The sequence below is a fragment of the Synchiropus splendidus genome, chromosome 17 (assembly GCF_027744825.2).
Source record: "Synchiropus splendidus isolate RoL2022-P1 chromosome 17, RoL_Sspl_1.0, whole genome shotgun sequence".
NCBI lineage: Eukaryota > Metazoa > Chordata > Actinopteri > Syngnathiformes > Callionymidae > Synchiropus > Synchiropus splendidus.
The window spans coordinates 8,082,236-8,107,134 of record NC_071350.1 but is presented as its reverse complement, the minus strand read 5'-3'; the positions used below and the strand labels follow the sequence as shown (position 1 = coordinate 8,107,134).

The following is a 24,899-nucleotide window of genomic DNA, read 5'->3' as shown; positions in this document are numbered from 1 at the left end:
GAACAGAGACCGGGGTGAGAGAGAGAGAGACTCTCGGACCTCACGCACTCTGACAGTCGCTCACACACGCTGCGTCTGTGTCGGAGATGAGTCCTGGGATTATTGTCCGTGATCATCTGAGGAGGGAACATTTTGGGGCTCCGTTATGAAACTTTTCCCTGACGTTCTCTCTTCAGCGATCGCTTCCTGACCTTGTCCAGTGGATCCTTCTTCAGGAACCATGAAGGAAAAGTCCAAGAACGCAGCCAAGACTCGCAGAGAGAAGGAGAACGGAGAGTTCTACGAGCTGGCCAAGCTGCTGCCTCTGCCCGCGGCCATCACCTCCCAGCTGGACAAGGCCTCCATCATCCGGCTGACCAGCAGCTACCTGAAGATGAGGACGCTCTTCCCGGACGGTAGAGAACCGAACCCTGCTGCTTTTCATCCACCTCACTTCACTTCAGTGTTGAATCACTAAAGTACCTCACAGTTTGACTTTTTGGTCTCTTCCATTAGTATTTTTAAAGTATTTCTAAATGTTTACTGTTATTTTGAAAAGTATTTCACTAATGTATCGTCGTTAGTTGATCTATCAAATATTCCATTAAATAAATCTAGCAGAATAAATTGTCAATTCATAAGGAAAACCAAAATTTTCGACTCGAATAAAACGATAAACCTTTTATTATACACTATACAGCATTGAAAGTTAAATATTGATACGTAAAATATGTATATATATACTAAAAAAAATAAATTAAATAAGCAGAAAAGTGTGTGTGAAATACGAGTTTATTTATACACATCTTCTTCGTCAAAATGCCTCGTGTACGTTAATGACGATTTACTCTCGGAGCAAAGGAAGCTTCAGTGAAAACAATGAGTCACGAATCCGAATAATTTATTTGAAACAAATAGCAATCGCTATGTATTTGTCAAACACGGCGTGTAAATTAAATATACATCGCCAATTTAAAAACACAGTGACAGTGCACAATCTATATTTAAGTAAATATGAAAACAAACAGTCGTTTGTTTCTGAAATATATGTATTAAAAATATGTTGCTATATTGTATGAATGCATGCATGGTTTTAATTTATATATATAATTTATTTTACACGGTTTAGACTTCGAATTAACCCTGAACTATTGGGGATATTAATAGTCTGATCCTCACAAAATAAAAATGCGTTTCTCAGAGATATTATTGTTTTGACGTCTGCTTCGTGATCAGAACATCCAGACAGATCCATGTCTGATCCAGCTCGCACGTTCATTTTAACGTTGCATCTTCACGTGCATGTTCCCGTTTAAAATATAATTTCTCAACATATATTGATGATGTCAACGTAATCCGTGATCTGATTTATTTTCAGAATTTTCCCTCGTCATTTTTATCTGGGAATTATTTCTTGGTCTTTTCGTGTTAAGGCGAATATTTTTAGATTAATTTGAATGAAAGTAAAGCACATTTTACGACATTATGGATGAGTTTTTTAATTCGTGGATACCGTTTTTTCTATCAAAAATATTTACAGAAACTTCACGTGAATCAGCCGATGCATTTTACAGAAAAAACTTCTAGGATTGTTTATATTCCATACTGATAAATTCAGGAGAAAATTCTGGGGGAAACGACGGCAAATAATAAGCAGTTGCAAATACAACGAAAGACGTTCCGTCAAAACCGTGCGACGTTCAAACGATCAAGTTAAAAACTCTCTTCGAACTTGGCGGCAAATAAATCATTTGCTTCATGGCGGCTCATGATAATTGAGTGCAAGCGTTTCACAACTTAATGAAGTCCATGACTTTATGAAGACAAATGATGCAACATGTGGAAGGTCGGAGGTCAAACAAACACAGCTTTTCCCCGCTGTCATCGCTCATGAAGCCGTGAACGCAGCAGACCACCCGGCAGAGACTGACCTGTTCGCTTGAACGCATCACTCATGTCGTCCTTCCGACAGAAGGAAAAAAAGGTTTGCATACGCTCGGGATTAAGATTTGGTTCGGCAACAGTCAAATAAAAATGATCTAGAACTTCCGGGGTTCAAGATGTTCACGTGAATTTCGTCATGTAGTTTAATATACAAAGACAGCTGGATAGTTTATTTATATAGCATGAAGTAAAAATAGCTTAAAATAATTTATACTTTTTTTTTTGACAGAAATGTAATTGTAGGAACCTCTCTGAAGTACAACTTATATAATATATGAATACATTTATGTATAACCCATGTTAATCTTGGTCTCAAATTAACCAAATATTAATGTAATCTGGAATAAAAAAATTACCAAGTAAAAGCTTTTTGTATGTTTGTATGCATCAGCGGTGCAGAAGAAGGGAACATTGAAAGTGTAGATTGAATCAAATTTGCTCTTGATCTCAGCAGAGGTCAGTTTCTTTGGGAACAATAGCAAACATCACTCTCCAGCAAACCAGCTCTGTCCAAGCGCCTCCAGAGGACAGTGTCAAGGTGAACACCTGAACCACCGCAGGCATCTGTTGAAGGATCTACTCTAAGTCTCAGACCTCTTCACTCACATAAAGAGACAAAAGCTTTGAGTGGGAAAAATAAAATGAATAATAATATTAATAATAACAACAACAATAATAATAATAATTAAGGTAAACTTCGTCCATTTCAAATGGCTTTTTCTTCTTGTGGATAAAGAATGCCAATTGCAGCAACAGTGAGAGTGAGTCAAACTGGACTTGAAATTGAATGTAAGTCATCAGTCAGACCTGTAATGTGAGTGTTTGTGAGGTGGATGAAATACTGAGCTTAGCTTAGCTATTAAAGTGAGGGCTTCTGTTTTATTTATTTATTTATTTATTTATTTATCAGAATCAGGATCAGCTTTATTGCCAAGCTCAGTCACCAACAAATAAGTGCTTTGGAACAACGTGCAATAAGGGACAAAACATAATAATATTAACAATGATAACAATTATAATAAACCAAAAAATAAATAAATAAATAAAAAAAACCCATAATAATCGAAGTAACTAATAAATAATATTTCTCCCCGTCATGTTTTCATTGACTGGTAAACTAAATATTACTAGATTAAAATATTTTTTCCTCAAAACGATAATAACATTATTATTATTATTACTATTATTAATAAAATAAATAATACATGCTGGTTCGAAATGAAAGTGAATAATTTCAGAATGTTTAAAAAGGGACAAACTACATCTGAAAAAGTAAAGTATATTTTTCAGGAAAACAACTCAAAAATTTGCTTTTTTCATTTTATTTATTTATTTATTTTTTCATGAGCAATTACAGTCAAAGACACAAATGTCCCTCCGTCACTTGATGACTCTATTCAACGTACATTCAAACGTCAGAGGGTTAAATTCCTGTTATGAATATGGTTGGTTATATGGCTGATATGGTTGGGCGGATTTTCTCACCCTCACACTAATATGAGGTGATGTCTGTTTTATGTCGTCCCTCAGATCACACACTCAATTCCACCATGTTTTCTTCCATAGTGCATGCAGTCCTGAAATAGCTGGTGAATGAATGAATTAAAAGCTAGCGGAGGGAAGTGGATTCTCTAATCCATTATGGGAGCTGGAGGTGTCATCTGTCAGTCCTGTGGGAGCAGTCTGGATCCGACTGTCAGCACATCTGGATCAGTCCTTAAGTGAATAACAGGATCATTCCGGGAAGATTTTTCTTTGGAATTTTAACCAACAATGTTTAGATTTTTCACCGCAATGGCGCGGAACAAACGGCTTATTCTTCTGTCAACCTTCCTATCTTGCCACAATGACTGGACCTCACAACTTGAGAGGCTTCATATATGACTGTGATGATCTCACCATAAGCAACTTATTATTCTCTATGGTTACACGTTCAGCAGCCAACAACTGCTTTTCCACCTGAATATGTTTCTCTAAAACGTGTTGTGAGTAGCGATGAAAGACATGAGCGACAATATTGGGACAAATGCAATTCTAACCACGCTGAAGGGCTACAGTAAAATAACAGCTTTCTTGTTTACTGTTCCCAGCTCTCTGTGAAAGCGGGCTCAGATTTAACACCGGACACACATCTGGGATCTGAGAGAAGATTTTTCTCAAGTATTGAAAGCACAGTTATCCATGATCATGTTTTTAACCAAGTCTGAACTGCTGTCAGGTCAGAACATATCAATAGAATAGTCTTCTATAACTCAGAATGTGGACTTGACTGGCTCCCAGAGGCAAGAACTGGTCTGGTTGCTGCAGCCGAGGGTGTTCACTGCCACTTGTTTGCCAAATTCTCGAGTCTATCAAGGGAAAAAAAGACCCTTAGTAATCACTATTTTCTCTTTACAGCTCTGGATTTCATTTGAAAGAGGCTTCACTTTCCAGCCGTAGTTAGGAAACAGCATGTCTGTTTCTCATTCATGTTGTTGTCCTCCTACAGGTCTGGGGGATCAGTGGGGCGAGACCACCAGGTTGAGTCCTCTGGACAGCATGGTTAAAGAACTGGGCTCCCACCTGCTACAGGTCAGTACAACAAATCCTCACTCTGTAGGGATGGAAGTACTGAAAGATGGAGAGATGAGCAGGTGGTTTGGCAGCAAGATGGAGTGGATTGATGTATCTTCTGTGTATTGATAAACAGGTGAAGGAAAAATGCATGGACTTTGATGAACAAATTGTGAGATAGATGTGTGAGAGGTGGAATAGATGAATGAATGAGAATAAAAAATTATGGTATGATTAAAATATGAACCGGGTCAGTTTATGAAACCAGTGCCTTTCGTGTCCGGTCCATTTCATGTGTTCCCCAAAAGTGTGTCAAAATATATTATTATATCATTTGAGAATTTGGTACAGAGGTGGGCAGCCACATTTCGCATTAGGCATTATTCGCAAAAGAGAAGAAATAAAATGAACCCTTATTATTATTATTATTATGAACAACAACAATAATAATAATAATAACAAAATACAAAATATATTTTTACTGAGTTTGATTTCATAGTTTCACTGTGACTTTACGTGGGCCACAAAAATACAGGCCAAGGGCCGCATGTGGACCCCGGGCCACACTTTGCCCAAGTCTGACCAATCGTATTAATGAACATTATTTATTTTTATTTTATTTTTTAATAAGAGTATAATCTTGTTCTATTAAAAAAAAACTTGATTTAAGATTGCATTTTACACACAGCACCACTCTGCAATGTTGCCATGATACATGTGTCACGCACATCACATGTATCAGTCAAACTGGTAGTTACAGCGTTAACCTTTCCACCCTGTAACATACAATTGAGATGGAAACTGTTAGAATAAAGGTGTGTTTCGACTGTAAAGTGAAGGACATTTTAAACTGAAATTCATATGAGCAAGATTAGCTACCTAGCTGCTATCATTCTGAGGTGAAAATTACACTTGGCGGGACAATATATCTTAAGTCTGCTGGTTTTAATGGCTTGACCTGGTTGATATTCTGTAAATGCGTAGAGGAAATGGCACGGTTTGATGGTGGGATGGATGACAGTTGGATGAGTGACAGGTGAGAGGAAGTGCTAACTGTGCTGCTGACTCCTCAGACTCTGGACGGTTTCGTCTTCGTGGTGGCCTCTGACGGTAAAATCATGTACATCTCTGAAACAGCATCGGTCCACCTCGGCCTGTCCCAGGTAAATGTCCTCTCCTCCCCCTCCTCTGCACCTCTGCATCCCGTAATGTCTGTGTGCTGCAGGTGGAGCTGACAGGGAACAGTATATTTGAGTACATCCACCCATCGGACCACGACGAGATGACCGCTGTGCTCGGGATCCACCAGCCTCCTCACCCTCACTTCTCTTCAGGTAGTGCAGCCAGCTTATTGTCCCTTCCTCTGGTGATGCTCACCTGAGTTCTGTATTTCAGTTTGTATTTTAGCCTTTTATTTTGTCTTTGACAGAGTATGAAGTGGAGCGCTCCTTCTTCCTGAGGATGAAGTGTGTTCTGGCGAAACGGAATGCGGGGCTCACATGCGGAGGCTATAAGGTGAGGAGCTACTGTGCTTCTGCTTGAATCCACGTCAACATTTTCACACTGCTCCCGTGTCCCAGGTGATCCACTGCAGCGGCTACCTGAAGGTGCGTCAGTACGTCGTGGACCTGCCCATCTACGAGTCCTGCTATCAGACCGTCGGCCTGGTGGCTGTGGGCCACTCGCTCCCTCCCAGCGGCATCACCGAGATCAAGCTCCACAACAACATGTTCATGTTCCGGGCCAGCCTGGACTTCAAACTCATCTTCTTGGACTCCAGGTACTTGGACAGCAGTGAATCTTTATACGCCTCAGATGTGAGTAACGAAAAACAGCAGGAGAGAAAACAACAAGACAATGAAAACAGCGTATACAGAACCAGTGGCTGCATGAATAACACCAGCCAGCTGCGTCACCCTTCCCTCACTATTCCTAGTTCCAAGATGGCCGCCTCCTTCATATTTGTCCCATCATCTCACATTCCTGACCTCCTTCTTGTTATGCTCAGTGCTTTTAGCATCAACCGGCACTTGTCGTGGCCCATCCTCATGCAGGCCTGACTCTTGTGTTTCCTCTGTGCTGGAGTCAGGGTGGCAGATCTGGTGGGATACGAGCCTCAGGACCTGATAGAGAAGACCCTCTACCACCACGTTCACGCCTGCGATGTTCTCCACCTGCGCTTTGCTCACCACCTGCGTGAGTCCTCAAAACGCAGATCCAACATCTCACATCTGTCTCTTCAGTGAGGGGATGCCACAATGACGCTAAGAATACACTCAAAAGTAGATAAAAATACTCTTTTAGTTTGTCTTTCAAAACAAGAAAATTAATGATTAATTTAAAAGTGGTGACGGGCCAGTGAGGCTTCATGAAACAGTGTCCTCATTTTCAGAGGCCACTAGATGGCACTTTCCGCTTGAAAATCTTTGGATTTCACTTAAACTTCAAACTTACTGAGAATTCTATCTGCATTTACTGGCAAGTCAAATAAATGCATGCTGAAGCCTGCATCACTACTGTCCACGATTTCATGACTGTGTGTGATTTTTAAACTTCAAAATACATTTTGTATCATGACAAAAAAAAGAGTAAAACATGAACTTAAAATTTGCTGACAAAGCAAGAATCAAAAGATGAATAGAATAGAATAGAATAGAATAGAATAGAATGCATTTATTAGTCCCAAAGAATATACAACTTTTCTTACAACTTACAAGCTTTCGCCTTGAATTTTGGTTGTATGAACCAACCTTTACTCTGCAGTCCTGGTGAAGGGCCAAGTCACCACCAAGTATTACCGCATGTTGTCCAAACATGGCGGCTGGGTTTGGATGCAGAGCTACGCCACCATCGTCCACAACAGCCGCTCCTCCAGGCCTCACTGTATCGTCAGCGTGAACCACGTCCTCACGTGAGTCTTGGCTCCCCTCACCTGGCCCTGCTGAACGTCCTTGACCTTGACCTTGTGACTTTCCATACAGCGACATCGAGGGCAAAGACCTTCAGTTATCAGAGGACCAGAGTCAGGCCAACAGGCCGAGACTCGTGTTCACTTCCCCTCAGGAGCATCGCAAACAATTCAAGAACACAGCAAGCAGAGTGAGGAGCAAACAGAGAGCTGCTCCGTACCCACAGGTACTACTCAGATTACTGCTGAATTTGTGCCATAGCAGTCAAATATTCCGTCATCTGCGTGAGGGACAACGCCTACACAGCAGCCCCCTTTGATGGGCTCCAGGCATGAGTGGTCTGAATAAGAAGGCAGACTTGACTTTGATGTTTCTGCTCCAGCTTATTATTCAGGATTTTTCCATGTGTTATTAGCAGGCCTGCAGTCACTTCCACCCGGACTACTCTCCGCCGAGGAGCGTGTCCATGGAGAGGCTGCTGTACCCACTGACCTCCTCGGGTTCAAGTCCTGAAGCACCCCAAGAGTCTGGATGCAACCGGTCCTTCCACTACTCTTGCAGCCTCTGGCAAGAGTCCAGTTCGGTCTCCAGCCCTCATCCACCTCACCAGATACCTGGGTCGTCCAACTGCAGGCGGGCAGCAGGACGGGACCTGTCGAGGGCCAGCAAGGGCCCCCCACTCATCAGCAGATACACAGGTGATCAAAGTTCTGAAGGCTTTTTGGTGTCATGTCACCCACTGGCACGTCACTTCTCAATGGTTTGCTGCCAGGTGACCCGACGACCCAAGAGGAGCAGTACTGTGACTCAGGCCCCAGAACATCCTCCACGTGTAGGCTACAGCAGGGACTGAACGAACGTCTCCATGACGACGGGAAAGTCTTCCAACATTGCCGACCTCATGTCACCAGGGGCAGTAAATCCTCAGGACATCTCAGAAGCAGAGCAGGACATGCAGGGGGCGCTGACCTCTCCTGCCCTCTGCTGAGCAGCCTGGTTGTTGGGAAAGAGGAGCAGGGAGGATTCCAGCATCTTCCTGTGCAGATGGTCCTGGAGCAGAGGAGAATGCTTTACATGATGGAAGCCCCGTACAGACGCGGAGCAGCCACACAGCACGCGGAGGAGCGAGTCGCTGCAGGGGAGCTGGAGAGGGAGAGAATGTGGTTTGGGATGGGGCAATCTCCGTACGTGTCACTTAACTTCCAGCAGCTTTTGGGGAGTTCACATTTTGGCTCACTGTCTCATGTGACTGATGGCTACCATGGCAAAGACTCCTACAACCAGCAGAGCCCCGATTCTAGCTTGTCCCCAAAGGGTCCCCGAGAGATCCCCCATTACATCGGGACTTCAGTCATCATCGCCAATGAGAGGTGATCCAGGTCCACAAGCTTTTGACCAACATTTTGTGAAGCACTTTACATCACAATGGGCGACTTTGCCTTGCTCACAGGCACTCTGGAAAAACCTTACCGTCAACTGTATTTATGCTTAACTTTAATTTCAGTGCTGCACAACCATTTCTTCTCATGCCAGTCCACAATCTGATAAGATTCTTCAGAACAAAATAAAATGTAGTTCCAACAGAAGGCGCTAGACTGACTCTGCTGTTGTTGAAAGAAATTTTAATTCTTTACATTTTATAAATTACATTTGACATATGTTCATAATCTCTGGAGGGTCCGGGATGTTCTTCATCCAGAGTGGAGCTATCTATTAACATGTATGAATGGCAAAAATAAGTTTGAAATTTAATTTATTGTTAAAAATGTTATGTAATAAACTCATCATTCAAATATTATTTATTCATAATATCCACATGCATTGTGCTTCATGTAAAAATAAAGATCAAGAAACAGTAACAGAAGCAATGTCGAAAAGTAAATTACATTTCTTCATCTTGTGACACTAATATAGAAGTTTCATGTTGAAGTAGATTTGTAAGTGCAAGCTGCTGAGCAAGCAAAGGGCTTCTGGAACACATGAGATGTTACCAGAGAGATGACGCTCTGGGAATGTCAAAATATACACTTTGATGTCATGACAGCACTGGTGGCTCATGTCTGTTCTGGTACAAGGTTCAGGAGAAATGCTGCAGGTTTGATACAAGTTCTATATTAAATAAAGAGTTTTTGGTCGTAAACAACAGATCATTTCATGACTGGACACACAGAGCGGAGCGGTCCGCACAGTCACATCATCTTCACGTCCTCAAAGAACGTCCTTGGATGGGCCTCACGACCGTTTGACCGTCACCAGGTTCTTCAGCATGTCGAAGGAGTTACCGTCAGGCTCCACTGAGACCAGGCCGTCCTTTTCGTTGTGGACTTGAAGGTAGCCATTGTGATCCAGACCCACCACGTTGGCTTCTTGTCCGTCCTCACTCCAGAGTCGCACCTGGGTTCCACTGATGTCAGAACACACGGTCATGAAACTGGAAACTAATGTTTCAGCTCTGTTTAACTGAATTAGCGCAGAGGACAGCTAAACTGATGTGTAGTCTCAGGTGGACTGAAGGGCTCACCTGTGCAGCCATCTTTTGTAGTAGGTGGGCAGGACACCGTCTGGCCCGTCCCTCTGGAAGGTGCTGATCAGTGCCTCCAGGCAGGTGACAGTGCGAGCGATGAGCTGGCTGCAGTTGAGTGGCTGCAGGTTGCACTTGTTCTCAGCGTTGTGCTGCTCGATCAGGTCGTTGATGCACGCTGTCGGGTTGCTGTTGCTCACATTGAAGCCGCAACCTGACGGCGAAGACAATTCAGTGTTTGCCTGGTGATTTTTTTATCTGATGGAAAATGGACTTCTAGAACACTTGAAATCCCCACAAAACACACACACATTGATTTAAAACAGACAAAAAAATAGGCTTTTTGGAGCATTCATTGTGTTTAGCAGTGAGTGAGAAAAGTGTCTGTCCTGAGCTCTTTTCCATTTCGAGATAAAACGTGAGATTGCACAGCCATGAAAGAAGCAGAGAATCAACATCAACCAGCAGGACCAGAGGTCAGTTATATCCAACAGAGAGAGATGAAGCTGTTACCGATGAGCATGTGGAAGGTGGAGCCCATGACCGTGGAGGTGACCAGGACCCCTCCCAGCTTGACCAGGTTACTGTAGTAGATGTCGTTGGGCCACTTCAACCTCAAGTCAACGTCCTGTCAGCCATGAGAAGACGGCAGTCAAACCCAGGTGAGACAACGTGTGAGATGTCTGGTGGATCTCTGTGCACCTCGTAGCCGGGGAGAGTGCGCACGGCCTCGATGACCGACAGAGCGACCAGGTGCTGCAGGAAGGGGATCCGCTGCCCCAACTTGGACTTCAAATCGACCTGGAGACACAGGGTGAACATGGCGCACCCAAGAGGGCTGAGCCATGCGTTTCTGCCCCGACCTGCAACCACAGCGGAACAACCTGACTTCACATGATATAAGGGAACTTCAGTCTCCCACTATAGGCCATGAAGATGACTGAGGTTAGAGAACATAGTAGATCAATGGCAGCAGCTGTGTCTTGTTTCAACGACAGACCAGGTTCCCGCTCTCTTGGCAACAGGGCCCACTAGCTAACCTGACCAATGCCCAGAAAACAACACAAGGTGCTGCAGAGCCATGTAGCTGACCAATCAGGAGGCGGTATTTCCAAGTACACGCTCTACTTTCTCTGTTACAACATTTCAAGACTCATCTTAGACAAACTATTGCAACTGATATTTCAATTTTAACAACCATTGGTGGCAAGTTTTTCGCCCAAATCCAAACTTTAAAGCCTGAGAGCATATTGCTATAAAGGTTCAATAGCTGATGTCTTGTGAAAGCCCATGTGACCTGTAATAGCATGGAGGTCTGCCCATGTTATATGGTCTGCCCATATAGTCCAGTGTGAAAGTGTGAGTCCACTGACCTCGTCCTGAGATCTGCTGCGCTGCGACCACTATTAAGCTGATGTCCTTCGGCAACTGATGATAGAGGCTGCAGGGAGACAAGGAGCATGCAACGGTTAAAAGATGTGGACCTATGTTCTCCTGCAGCACTGAAGAAACACCCCGCTCTCACACGCCGATGTTGTTCCTGTATGATGGACAGCCTTCAGATTATTCCGCTGTCGCTGAGGGCGTATGTGAAATATCAGCTTGAGCTGACCCTCGGGTGGAAGAGTCATTTCACAGAAAAACAAAGTGCAATCCTGAAATATATGCAAATGTTAGCCAGATGTGTGTAGCCCAGGGCTAATGGAAGCACGCAGGGAATGCAGGAGCATCTGAAAATACGTTTGTACGGGGCAAAGCCGGGCACCAAACCGCCATGTGCTCACCCAAAGAGTCGACAATAAGATTGATATAGGCCTTGAGGTGTGAGTCAAATCACTGCTGCTCTCCAACATTTTACCGAAGTGCTCTGAAAGGTCACACATAGAGGTCAAAGACATCATCTTCATTCAGCAATCGCACTGGTGTCGGCATTCCGTCCTCTTAGGTCAGATGTATGAAAACAGACTGCAGTGTCGGAGGAGTGAAGGGGTTTCTGTTGCAAAAGAAACCCCAAAAGTAAAATCCTGGCCTGAAACTGCTGGTGTGAGAGGGCAGCTAAGCCTCAGGGGTCAGCTGGCGGGAGGATCAGCGGCCACCAGCTGAGTCTCCCAGAGAAAAGAAGATGATTGAGTTGTCAGATTGCATGTCACTCTTTCACACACACTCACATAGCAACCAGGAACCCAGCCGAAAAAAAGACACGGTTAATTAAAGGAGGCTTCTCGGCCTCCCAAAACCAACAGACCGTTCCCACAAACCCGCAGCTACTTACCATGCACAGTGTCCAACATTACATTTACAAAAGTATCTGACTAGAGCGCTCCTCTAAGAGATTATTTGTCTCCGAGCCATCGCTCGCCATCACTCTGCAGATTAAAACCTCCCCGAAGATGATTCAAAGCGCCGATGCCGATTTCTCAAACAGGATTGGCGGTGAATAATCGGCTTTGTATTGATCAGTCGGCAGCACCAAACACATGATCGATGAGAGGAGAGCCACTAATCTGCAAATGTCATTCATTGACATAATCCTGTTGATATAGAAATCAGCATTTCCAAAATGGCACTGTTAGAGGTGTTGGCTCAATTACTAGAGAGCAAATGGGTGACCTTGCTCTGTGTGTGTGTGTGTGCGAGTGTGTGTGTGTGTGTGTGTCTGTACTGGCAGGCTGTGTGCTTGAAAATGTCCTTAAAAACGACCATTTTCTGCCCATTTAACAAAATCTATATTTCAAACCTCTCAAGAAGAGCAACATCCCAAACTAACCGAATCATTTAATCATATTATTGACACCGATTTGAGGCCATCACGAAATGTGAGGTCCAGACAGAGCGCCACACAAAGTACTAGCATTTAGCGGCTAATCATGAAACAGCTTCATAGAAGGCCTGTTTCATGGCTTGTGTTTGCATATGTTGCAACCATTTAATACTTCTACCGATGAAGAAAAAATATTTCCATGTGAATTTTTTAAGTGAGAAAATGCAGATTACTAAATGTATAGTGGAGAGAGTGGAGGAATTTGGGCTGCATATTTTTGTTTGAAGACAAGTCGAAGCCTTTTGGCTAGTTCAGGCAGCTTTCATGAATAAATTCAGGTTTATTAAGAGAAGATAAGACAAGATTTCATTGCTGAACCAGGTTCAGTCTCTGTGAGAAAGCTAGTAGCTAGTAAATGAAATATGAATCTAATTGGGGACTAAAGAAGACCGCACAGATAACGTAAATGTGAGTGTTTGTCTACAGATTTTCCCCTTCGTGACGTAGGATGGTAAATGCTATGCTCTAAGATAATCCTGCGGTCTGAGGTGCCTTACAAGAGAAGTAGTTCTGTGTCCAATACTTTGTGAGAGCCAACCACTCCAGATTTGAACTTGAACTGGCGTGGAACGGAATGTGACTGACAGAGAAACCAGGAAGCAAATGGGTAGATATTTCAGAATTAGGAGTAAATCTCACTGCCATTTACCACTGTCTTCTTTATCTACAAGTTTCCTCTCATTCTACATTAAAAAAACAAAACAAAAAAAACCCCACACAGAACCACCATCGTCCCGTTCACTTCCTAGTTGTGCTGGGTGTTTTCCAATAGCGATGAAAGTCTTCATGCAAGATTCCAATCATGGAGCTCAAGCTTCTTGTTCAGTGGCGGAATGTTGATGTGTGTTGGAGAGATTATCGGGGCGCACCACAAAAACCAGAATTTTTATCTTCATGTGTGAGGTCTGAGACAAAAAATACTCATGTAAGATTTAGAAAATTTTTAAGTGTGTATTTTATGTGAATAGGATGTTGATAAGACTAGTTTATGGCTAGCTAGTTCCAGGGTTTTGTGGTACGGCCTAAAATCTAAATGGGACCTGCAGTGTTAATAATATAATACTTATTTCTCTCCCCAAACAGCCAAACAACATCCCCTGTTGGGTGGCAGCCAAGTTTTTGTCAGCAGAAGAAAAAGTTTGCTAGTTTTATTCGTACTTTTTTGAGTAGGCTGAACTGGGTCTTTGATGGTGGACTTGGAATCCCATATTAAAACACCCAACAGTAGAAAGTATTTTCCCGTGAATGTATAACCAAACTGGTACCAGCAGGTGGGAGTAATAAGAGTGGAGCCCAAATAAGAACCTGAACTCTCTCTACCCCCACATGGGACTTCAGAGCCTGGACCTGTCCAGGAGTGACCTGTATAGTGTAGAATACCATCCTCTGGTCTTCTCGTTCCAAACACTCCAACACATGCGAGTGCAGGAACTTCAGGCATCTGCTTACAATCTTTTATAATTACAGGTGGAGCATGCAAGGTCAATTGGACCAATTGGATTTTTAGGGTCCAACCTCTCGCAGCAGTTATGAGGAATCCATTTTCCCGGCACAGAACCCCCATGTAAGTGCTGTCACTGGTACTTTTAACAGGAAACCAGACTCTAATTCCACACACTGTCAGTTAGGATATTGGATTGCTTGTCTAAACAAATAGTGATTACTAGAGATTTGGGCCAAAACACTACTCAGTACAACTCCCTTGTCAGGGAGGTTCTGGTGCACTCGGAAATGTCATTCAAATATGGAGAAGGGGGGAAAAAGGCAAAAACAAAAATGGCAGAATAATATAGTGTCAATGAAACCAAGTGCCCAAAAATGTCTTCCATATGTGCAGCTTCACATGGAAAACTTGCCTGACCCAACACTGTAAAGAGGGGAAATATTTTTGAATAACATTTACATCACTGGCTCGGTGTTTTCTTTGATGGAAGAACACTGGCGAGAAGGCGGACCCCAGGGTTTTAAGGTCTGGCCAGTAGGAAGTGTGTTGCTCCAGGCTTGGGGTTGGGACCAGCCCGGCAGGAAGAGAATCATTATGCTCTCAGGAGAAGCTGCGGTAGAGGTGGACAAATCCCTTAGTCCGGCTTTTCAGCGTCTCCACACCTGGATAATCGTCTCTGACTCAACACCAGGCTTTACACTCGCCTGAACTAGTCCGTGGGCAGAACATTCAGGAGGAGGAACACTTCTCTCCGCCACTATGACCATCGACCAAAAAAGGACCATGTGATGAAGCTGAACCTGGAGCTTGTTCTCAAGTGATGGAAGGATGATGTGCCTTCAAAAAAAGTGATACAGCAGGAGAGCCTGACTCAAGGCACGGGAGTGATCCCTTGTAGTCATTCCTACAATTGACCATCTGTCCTGCTTCCTAACACATCAGACACTTTCTCTTTGGACTTTTATGATTTATTTTGGATATTTATTACCTTTGCTTGCACTAAAACTGTCAAACAGCCACACTATAGTCTTTATTGGCCATGACATTGACATTTAGACGCATTTTGAATCGGAAATGAATTCAATGTTAGCCCAGTTTATTTTTTAAAGCTATTGCAAGCCACTTCAAGTTGAGCTTTAACAAGAATTGATTTTAAAATCCATTTTAAAACTCAAATTGGATTGAAGAGACCAGAGAGCTGATGAATGAAGAATTGATTCTGAATCTCAAGAATCAGCTTTGAATTGCCAGTGAACTGAGGATTCAAACCATTAATGGGCATCAATAAAAACAACAACAAAAAAAAAAAAATTCAGCAAAAATGAGTCAGATCGAACCCAACATGCAATAATGTAGAACACGGCGTCATCGATGTGGAGCAGCAGCGCACAGCATGGGATGAAAACACTTTTTTGTCTTGAGAAGTTTAATCAATGGCACTCAAGAGAGCTCGATTTGAAACAAGCTTACAGCAACGATCCACTTGGATTAGTGACTCAAACCCCACGCACGGCTCCCCAGATCACACCAGCAGGTACGTTACTGAGCCAGTCACTGGTTTCACACTGCACGCTCTGTCTCCAGACAAAGTGGGTTCAGCTCAAAAGTCCGAGATGTGAACACAAGCAAGTCGGGTTTTGGCCGCAGACTTGTGCACCTTGTCTCTGGAAACGCTCCACAGGGGGTGAGCTTCTCACCTCAGGCAACTATGTGTTCAGGGTGACTCCACACAAACATGACAGATGCCGGTGAGCAAAGGGTCTGATCGCTGTCTGGGCGGACGTCAAAAACAACTTTGCAACTCCCTGAACACTGAGGTGTGTCTTTCATGTTTAGTTTTGGCTGTGAAGCATCAGATTCTGTTGCAGCCGTTGCGGAGGTCCGTCATCAATTCAGAAACTGCCCACTAAGATCATAGATTAAAAAGTGAGATCATGCCCTTGAACCTCCTGTTTGACTACAACGCTGCCCAGTCCAGATGACTGTACAGTCTATGCATCGCTTTTGACCCTTAGGACTGGGCACTGGCAACCGGGGGGATGAAGAACGTTGGAGCTACCAGGAAAAAGTAGAAGTGGAAGATGAGCAGTGAGGTTCCATGGAATGTAGCAACCAAAAACATGAGGAGGACAGGTGTGACTCAGAGGACGGTAGCTTTTGAATATCTAAAATAATTTGCTGAGATTTTCTTGTTAAAAATATGATTTTCATGTGCCAGTAATTTTCAGGTTTATTTTATCACAATTGTAATTGTTAATAATAAGACTTCAGACAACTGCATTGATCCCAGAGAACAATTTGGCAGGCAGAATCCCTGCCTTATTTTAGGCTAGAAAAAGAGAAACAAAGGAGAAACAAGATGTGTTTTGTTTTATTTTATTTTAGTTTTCCCCCTTAATTAATTCATTATTTCACTCACATTTTAAGAGCTTTTTTTGCCAATTTTTGCTCTCATTGTATCCTGTTTTACTTTTTAAACATTTACAAACATTATTTTGAAGATGTCCAACAACTCAGCTCACTGACAGGGACCATTTTGGGGAGGGATGTTTGCCTCTTAAGGTCTGATCCAATTGCCAGCTATTTCTTAATAACTGAATGCTCAGAAAAATGTGTCTAAAATGCATGAGTGTTTATTGTGCAGTTGACCCACGTGACCATCAGCCACCACAACCCCAGACTGAAGATGGATCATCTAAACACCAAGTGACTCTTCTAGAGATAAACAAGGTGCTGACGGTGACATCAGCAGCCTGTCAGTGTGAGGCTGCCGATCTCAGCGTCCTCAGTGTGGTGTGACCTTGTGAGAACACGCTCTGAGTGCCAGCGCTGGCATTCTTCAGCCTCTCGCTGCCAAACAAAGCATTAATACTGTGGGCAAACATACACGCTGAATAGCATTCAGTCTCTGCTTTAAGTCTCCTCACTCCATAACAGCTCTGGCTTTCTTATGCTGCTGCTTTCATCAGCTCCCCAATCCCAGACTCTGACCTGAGGGCAATTAGTCCCCAAACACATTCACTCTGTGTCTAATAGGCCGTCCTGAAGCCCTATTTACCCCAAAGTAAGCCTCGCCGCAGACATCGCTCTGGATTACAAAGGACACAGCCGCACCTCTTTGATGCCGACCGGTTTCATTAAAAGTGCAATTAGAATGAAATGAGAGTTTTCTGATGACAGGAGTTAGGCTGGTTGTTAAAGTTATGATCTTCCTCTCTCGCGTCAGTTGAATAAAAAACTCTCACAAGAGCATTGGCTTCACGGTCAACTGCTTACACCAGGTACAAATCTTTGGAATAATTTTACTCTTCTCCACATAAAACATCTGCCTGTAATGTGTTGAATTCCTGGGAACACTGGAAGGTCTGATGGCCTGGTTAAAAAAAGCATATCAACACACCCAACTCTTATAATCTCATTAAAATCCAGATAAAAACATACAGAATAGGATGTTGATAAAGGTGAGGACTGTGGTGCTATTTTCCCAATTTAATCCACTGGAGCTATGACTCCATAATATTACTCCATAATATAAGACAATTATATTGACTAATGTTTATTGCTCCATGTATCTTACGTGATGCGCACTCATGCAGCAAGCACTTAATCTGAACTGGAGTAATCTCACATGCGCTGCACAGTAAAACCGATCGTACTAAGCGGAAGCGTAGAAGCCATCTGTAAACAAACCGTCATTTATCGTAACCTAGCAACGCGTTCCAGCTAAGCATATCACATTGCCCCATTCATTGATATATTTGTTTTTAAAATTTTGAAATGATGGTTGACTCGCGACTGCGACTGTTTTTTTTCGCGGGGTCTACGTTGTGTGTGCTGCATGCGTTTGTTAAGAATGTATTCGCTATGTCGCATGACGTAAACATGTGCAGTGATACAAGCATCAACCCAGACACCCGAGAGACGATGTGATGGTGTGTATGTATTTGGATGTTCACTCTCACCACCCAGACGTGCCTTTCATTGAGGATAATAAAAACAGTCTCTGACTTTTTCTCTCAATTATAGGCATGATTCTGAGTACATTTTTCCTTTTCCTCCTCAATTTAAGTTGTGATCCGAAGTGTGTGACACTGCAGTCCAACCAGAGTGAGACCACCACACACTAAACTCTCAGGGGCCACGGTATTGTTCCCAATCAGACGACCGCTCTGATGAAAATACAAAAGAATGTTCTCTTCTATTTACAATAGCAATAAAGTAATTGAGCCTCATCAGACTTAGCATTAAAATAATAAATTGTAAAACATGATATATCAAGCGACCCAGCCCTCAAACCCCTGCTGACTATCGGATGATGCGCCCCTCCTCTCCCTGTGAATGATGTTAAAAGCAGCCGTCCTGTCGGAGCATTAATCAAAGGTGCTGCGCAGCCACATCTGGAAACTGCAATATTAGCAAAGATATCAAACAAAAGCAAGAGGTTTGGGGCTGGACAGCCCACTCCTTCACCCCACTTTGGTTTTTGTACAACTTTAATGATAACACTGTCTGTTCCAATCAGTTCAGCGCCGCTCCGAGAGCCATTTGTCAAACTTTATGACAGTTTTAATTGCTCCCACCTGCTGCCTGATGGACCTGCTCAATGGCCACTTTTTCCTCACATGTGGACGCACACAAAGGAGTCTATTAGGGGCAGCTCGCCTGCGCCGCTCGGAGGTCACTCAGGCGTTAAATTAGTTCCAGCCCACCTGCCCTCCCACCACTAGCGCGCACACGTGTGCGCTCCTTAAATCAAGTGCCAGTTTAAAGAGTGATTTCTTACTTGTGTTAAGCATGTTCATTATTGGATGAGCCTTGTCTCTGCCGTGGAATATTCCCTGCAGTGATTTAAAACTGGTTCTAATGTTTAGGCACCAGCGCTCTGCACCGTCCTATGATCCAACTAATGAATTGACAGAGAGGAATGTGCGTTACCCTTCAAATAGCTCCATGGTGGATGAAACTACGTCTGCATACAGCACCGTCTGCCCCAGTTGTCGGGTCTTCAAGTTCCTCCTGTAGATCTCCAGACTGAAGTTCTCCGACACCTGAGACTCCGAAGAGTCAGTGAAGAGTGGCAGAGAGCCATCGGATAGCGAGGGGTCTTTCTCAAGCTTACAGTGGGTTGTAAGTCTGAGGGAAGCCTTTGGCAATTTCAGCAGACCACTCAGATCTGCATGTGTCTTCAGCCACGTCAGGAAGTTGGACTTGAGCTTCTGCAGAGACACAAAAGGATGACATCAGAGATGGCAGGCAGAAAAAATGTCTGAAGACACATTGTCTTATTGACCACTTAGCACAGTATGTTGTTTAAAGAGCTAATAGCGACAGCCTCCTGATGGTGTCAATAGAAAGCACTAATGACTTTATTTCTTCATATGAGAGTAGGAAGCGCTGCTTTACAACACAGAGCAGGAACAAAAGGGAAGTGCAGATGGTTTTCATCACCTCCACAACTGTGCTACTGATCGACAATGCTCCTCTGAAGAAACTGAACACCAAACATTCGCTCATGAAAAGGTGTTAATTTAACTACTAACAACTTGTCACCTCCGCCAGTACAGTACTTCAAATCAGCAGCAACTAAAAGCTTTGTAATCCATGACAAAATAAATAAAACAAAAGTAATTATCGTAATAATGACACAAAACGAGGTTTATAACCCAAACACGCGGACGCCAATCATAGAAGATGCGTGAACAAGCCAGAGTCATCGAGCTCGCTTGATCATCGGATGGCAACTATAGCTGATACGGGAGATCTGGCGCCCTCTAGCGAACATGTTTAGTCAAAACTACAACATAAGGACCCTAATATTCGAAGAAAGAAAGAAAGACAGAAAGACAGACGGATAGATAGATGGATAGATAGATGGACAGACAGACAGACAGACAGATAGACAGACAGACAGACAGACAGACAGACAGACAGATAGATAGACAGACAGACAGACAGACAGACAGATAGACAGATAGATTAAAAGTTAAAAACTATATAAACAATTACAAATGACTCTCTCTCATGGGCTGGTTGGGCTGGCAAACATGTTGAGAAAAATTGGATATCAGATGAGTTACAATGTAACAAACATATGGTATTAGAATAGATGACATACATTTATAAAGAATTTAATGACATTGTGGACTTATTGTGGCCTTATTGCTGTTTGGGTTGCTCACTAGGCGAGACTCCATTGAACCAGAATGAGAGAGAGTGGACAAAATCAAGGCTAAATCAAAAACATTATTTGTCGTCTTTATGCTGATCTTGGCTGTATTTGTTTCATAAACTCTTCTGTTGGATGGATTTGATATCGTGTGTGCAGCATTAAGACTGATGTTCCTTACTGTTGAGGTGGCCAGCACGTGAAGTGGGCTTGGTTCAGGGGGCTGGTTCTGGTGACAGCTGAGGCCCAGCGAGGTGAGGATCTCTCTCAGGATTTCATATCGTAGATGGTTAGAAACCTTCAGCTGATTGAAGCTTTCCTTTGTTAAAGTCAGAGCATCCGGGTTGGTTTCTAGATGGACCTGCAACACATGAACACGTGTCAGGTTTATATGAGACACCTTCTCTGTTTCAGTCATAATCTTGCCATGACGTAGGCGGCGGCAGAGTAGTGGCTTGTCATATTATCTATGACATGATGTCATGAATGATGACATAAATATTATCCAGTGATGATGATCGATGAAAGCCCTGTAATGTTACCTGACAAACCACAGCCTCCCCTCCGTCCGGTCCATGTGTAACCCGGACTATGACCATGTCTCTCTGATGAGCGCTGGCTCCTCTCAGCTCTCCCCACAGCTCCACCTCCCCTCCCTCCCGAGCGGCTCGGATGTAGACCCTTCCACTGGCCAGCACGTTCATGTCCAGCTGGCTGTTGTCCTCCCTGGTGAAGGACAGTCTGCACACTTGGCCACGCTGCCGCTCCCTCGGCTCCAAAGACAGACCTGCAGGACACAGGGAGGACGCCAGCCCCAGAACGCGTCCACCTTGGCTCAAATATGTGAGGATCCGAGTCTGAAAATTTGGGGTCAGAGGTTCTTCCTCGGCCAGCACCAGCAGCCGAGTGCTGTCCAGCCAGGGGTCAGTCAGAACTTGCTTGGGCAGGAGAGGATAGATGATATAGTTCTCCATGTTTATACACTCTCGAAGAACTTGCTGGACTCTCTCAAAACGCTCCTGACATCCTCCAGTGTAGACCAGAACATTGGGCACTTTGTTATTCTGAGTACAGTTTGTGACTTCTGCGTCATCCACAAGATCATCCAGAGCCTCATCTTCACTGTCCAGCCGCTCTGATCCGTCATTTGGGAGGTCGGGAATGTTCTCAGCAGAGGCATACTTGACTGACAGGATGGTGCTGTTCTCCAGCTCCAGACACTCGTGGCAGCTGGAGAGATGCAGATGTCGACCATCAGCATCCGTGTGGTGGTGGCTTCCCACCGAGTGGTCCTCTGAGTCACTGACATGTGCCTGATCCTGACTCTTTTGGACCGGATCGGACCTCCGTCGCTCCTCCAGTTGCTTTCTGTGTTTCGCTGAGAAGAGGGGGCTGCCGGTGGGGAGCTGAAGGAGCTGGTGGTCTGACAGCGTGTGACAGGACACTGCCTTTTCAGTCAGTTGTGGAAATGTTGCTGTGATCTTCGGAACCTGAAGAGGGAGCTTCTCCAGGAGTCTGCTCAGAGTGGACTGCTGCAGGAGGACAGCTGAAAGGAGGAGATCAGAGAGCAAGTCAGTCTTAAAAACATCTGTTCAACCAGGCTTTATCAGCCAAATAATAATGACTAGTCTTCACTTGTGCATCTTGATAGAGGCCAGGTTCCTTGTCAGGCTTTATGCATATGTATTTCAGTCCCAACTATGAAACTTTATGCCATGAAATAACCTTCACAGCAAGCAGAAGTGATTGACAGCACAATGAAATGGATGAAAGGGAGCAATCTATTTGATATTTGAAGTTTGAAAAGACTAAACATCACTGGGCTGATGTACCAAACATTTACAAGCAGCTTGAAATCCCACATATCGATAGCAGTGGATGAATCTACTTTTCCCACCAATAGTAGTAACCGTGCGCCATTTTTACTTTGCTGGACAAATGTTGGATTTAACTACCAGTTTACACCATTGGCCCCCAGAGGTCTTCCAGTAGCAAGGTCTTATCTGATTCACTTGTTGAAAACAGAGTAAACGTACGGACTATCTTCGAGGGCATCAGTCCTTTATCCAGCTGTAAACGGTTCTCTATAAAAGCCACTCCAAGGCGGCTGAAGTTCTCCACACTGGCCTGGGCCACGGCTCTGAAGGGCCGTCCTGGACTACAGGCCAGAGGAAGACAGCAGTCGGACCAATTCAGCACCTGCAGATCACAACACTGGCCTCAGTAGGGAGTCAGTTCAAAACCTCAACTGAACAGAACATAAATAAAGATCATAGTTATCAGCATTTCCATTTTTAGACATTGGATTTTACTGTTTCACATTGCATTCGAAGAAACAAATGGAAAAAATACAATTACAGTACTAATTCAGCAGAGAACAGAGGCCTTTCAAATGGTGATATAGGACAACAGTTCTCGTGACATTGGTTTGTTGACCTCAACTATAGCTATCAACCTACCTTCTTCTTAGTTGTGGGAGGTTTAGGGTAGCCCACCGCTTGTCCTGTTGCTTCAATGATGAAGGAAATGAGATCCATTTGGGGACCACCAACCATGGAGGACCCTAACATCAGAGTCCATTTATTCAGGTCATCACATACCTGACGACAGAAGAGCACAGGGCAATAAATGAGTGTTTGATGATCAATAAAGGCCTTCTATTTAATATCTCTATCTGCTGACAGATTCAATACCACCTCCCACTGCCATCACTAGAAAAAATATTGCTTATTTTTGGAGCCCTATCTGTAACTCTGGATGGGTCCTTGATTATACATGACAATCCAAATTCGCTACGCAAGCATTCCACATAGCATTTATATTGCATCATTTAACTACACCATTGTCATATCCCCCATGCAGCATATGTAGCTGCACATAAAAAGGTCAAAACTGAACTGGAAGGCAAACATAACTTTTATCCACATCAATATTTTTAACAGCAAAGCTTAAAGAGTTAAAACTGGTATTTTATTTGTTGTTCAAGTACTTAAAAATCTGTGAAATGTTAATAACACAGCAACATGACTCAACAGCCACTTGCTCCTGCTTTGTGTACCACATGAGAATCAAGCCAGAGTAAAGGGTCAAAGGTCAGTTGTACTCCCGGAAAGTTTGCTTCTGACATCATGCGCCATTCAAATGTTTACATTCTCAATAGTAGATAATACACAAACACTAGGAGAACCGGACTTTACACACAATAACATAGGCACATGCAATACATGTGTGCACAAGATTTAGCACGTCGGTGAAAAGATAAACAGCCTCAAGTAAGTTAAATCTAATGCTGCTCCTATGCTAATTTCTCTCATAAAGAACAAAGGGGTCCCTTTGTCAATGTACAATGGTGATGTACTTATATCTTTTGAGCACATATTTGAGCATATGAACAGAACATTGCAATAGTATTGTTTGTATTGTCAGTCACCAGTACAGTTGAGTGGATGAAAAAGAAGTTTAAGAGTTATTTTCAATTAACAACTGTCCACTTTTCCCTTTCCCTTCTTACAAAACTACACAGTAAGATGCCTGGAGACCATCATGTGATAATAGATACTTCCTCAGTAATGGTATGAAGTTAACTGTGACAAATGCACTTATTCTTTATTATTATTATTATTAATAATAATAATCTTTATCTTATCATTTTCTTTCTGATCCAGATAGATATTATCGTGTTCTGTATGTGAATGTGAATGATAAATATAATGATAATACATTTATTTACACATAACGCTGCATAATAGATCAATAAAATAATGTGAGTGTGAAAGGAAATTACAGGCGAAGGAGGGTTTAATTCATTCAATGTCAGTTGAGTCTTCCGGACATCTCTAAAAACGGTTCATTCTCCACCATAATAAACCTTAACCAAATGATTACAAATGTAGACAATACGTACAGAGGAGCTGCTGTTTACCTGTGGCTCGGTGACATACACGGACTTGTCCCCCAGCTGGAGGAAGACTCTGTCCTCTAGTGGAGAGGAGGAGGATGACGGTGCTCCTGGTACCAGAGCTGGTACCGAGGACGGTCCGGGACTGAGACCGAAGCTGAGGCTACGTCTGCTGCCCTTCAGCCGTGACAGTCGGTGGCGAATAAGCGCCGAGTAGCACTTGTGAAAGCGCACCCAAAGGTACACGTAACACAGAGTAATGAGCATCTTTGACAGGCTACATTGGTGTTCGGGACAAACGGGAGGCTTGTGACGAAAACGACTGCTGTCAAACCACAACACTGCTGACAAACTCTACTACTTCCGGTAACCTCCTACTTCTGATAGGGAATTAATAATCACAGTCGGTTGGAATTATCGCCACCTAGTGGCACGGATGCGTGTCGTCATGAAAGTCGAAGTGTTTAGCAGAAATAATATTCTGTGTGTTATTGAATTCAAATGGCCGAAAAATAAACACGTGTGTAGTGTATTTTAATGTAATAATAATAATAATAATAATAATAATAATAATAATAGTAATAATAATAATAATAATAATAAGCAACAACAGCAATAATAACAATAATAATACCTGGTAGACGAATCCTTTGATTGCTGAGAG

General features: G+C 43.3%; 2 protein-coding genes across 2 annotated transcripts; one reads left to right on the top strand and one right to left on the bottom strand.

Moving 5' to 3' along the window:
- The first annotated feature begins 220 nt into the window (after positions 1 to 220).
- sim2 (SIM bHLH transcription factor 2) lies at positions 221 to 8,759 on the top strand. The gene is made up of 11 exons (XM_053846436.1): positions 221 to 395; positions 4,412 to 4,494; positions 5,550 to 5,639; positions 5,702 to 5,810; positions 5,906 to 5,991; positions 6,057 to 6,256; positions 6,566 to 6,672; positions 7,240 to 7,387; positions 7,458 to 7,611; positions 7,801 to 8,083; positions 8,158 to 8,759. Exons 1-11 carry the CDS (start codon positions 221 to 223, stop codon positions 8,757 to 8,759), a joined length of 2,037 nt encoding a protein of 678 aa, XP_053702411.1.
- Positions 8,760 to 9,027: 268 nt separating this feature from the next.
- hlcs (holocarboxylase synthetase (biotin-(proprionyl-CoA-carboxylase (ATP-hydrolysing)) ligase)) lies at positions 9,028 to 24,592 on the bottom strand. Its single transcript, XM_053847865.1, has 11 exons — positions 24,260 to 24,592; positions 22,797 to 22,937; positions 22,374 to 22,536; positions 20,880 to 21,883; positions 20,519 to 20,698; positions 19,107 to 19,387; positions 11,280 to 11,347; positions 10,609 to 10,769; positions 10,420 to 10,534; positions 9,907 to 10,120; positions 9,028 to 9,789 (listed from the first exon to the last, which is right to left on the bottom strand). Exons 1-11 carry the CDS (start codon positions 24,500 to 24,502, stop codon positions 9,618 to 9,620), a joined length of 2,742 nt encoding a protein of 913 aa, XP_053703840.1. The 5' UTR covers positions 24,503 to 24,592; the 3' UTR covers positions 9,028 to 9,617.
- Positions 24,593 to 24,899: the final 307 nt, after the last annotated feature.

Coding starts and splice junctions, on each gene's coding strand:
- sim2 (XM_053846436.1), top strand. CDS start 221: ATGAAGGAAAAGTCCAAGAACGCAGCCAAGACTCGCAGAGAGAAGGAG. Junction 5,811..5,905: donor TCACCCTCACTTCTCTTCAG/GTAGTGCAGCCA, acceptor TGTCTTTGACAG/AGTATGAAGTGGAGCGCTCC. Junction 7,388..7,457: donor AGCGTGAACCACGTCCTCAC/GTGAGTCTTGGC, acceptor CTTTCCATACAG/CGACATCGAGGGCAAAGACC.
- hlcs (XM_053847865.1), bottom strand. CDS start 24,502: ATGCTCATTACTCTGTGTTACGTGTACCTTTGGGTGCGCTTTCACAAG. Junction 21,884..22,373: donor GATGCCCTCGAAGATAGTCC/GTACGTTTACTC, acceptor TCCTCCTTTCAG/CTGTCCTCCTGCAGCAGTCC. Junction 10,770..11,279: donor GCAGCAGATCTCAGGACGAG/GTCAGTGGACTC, acceptor CTGTGGTTGCAG/GTCGGGGCAGAAACGCATGG.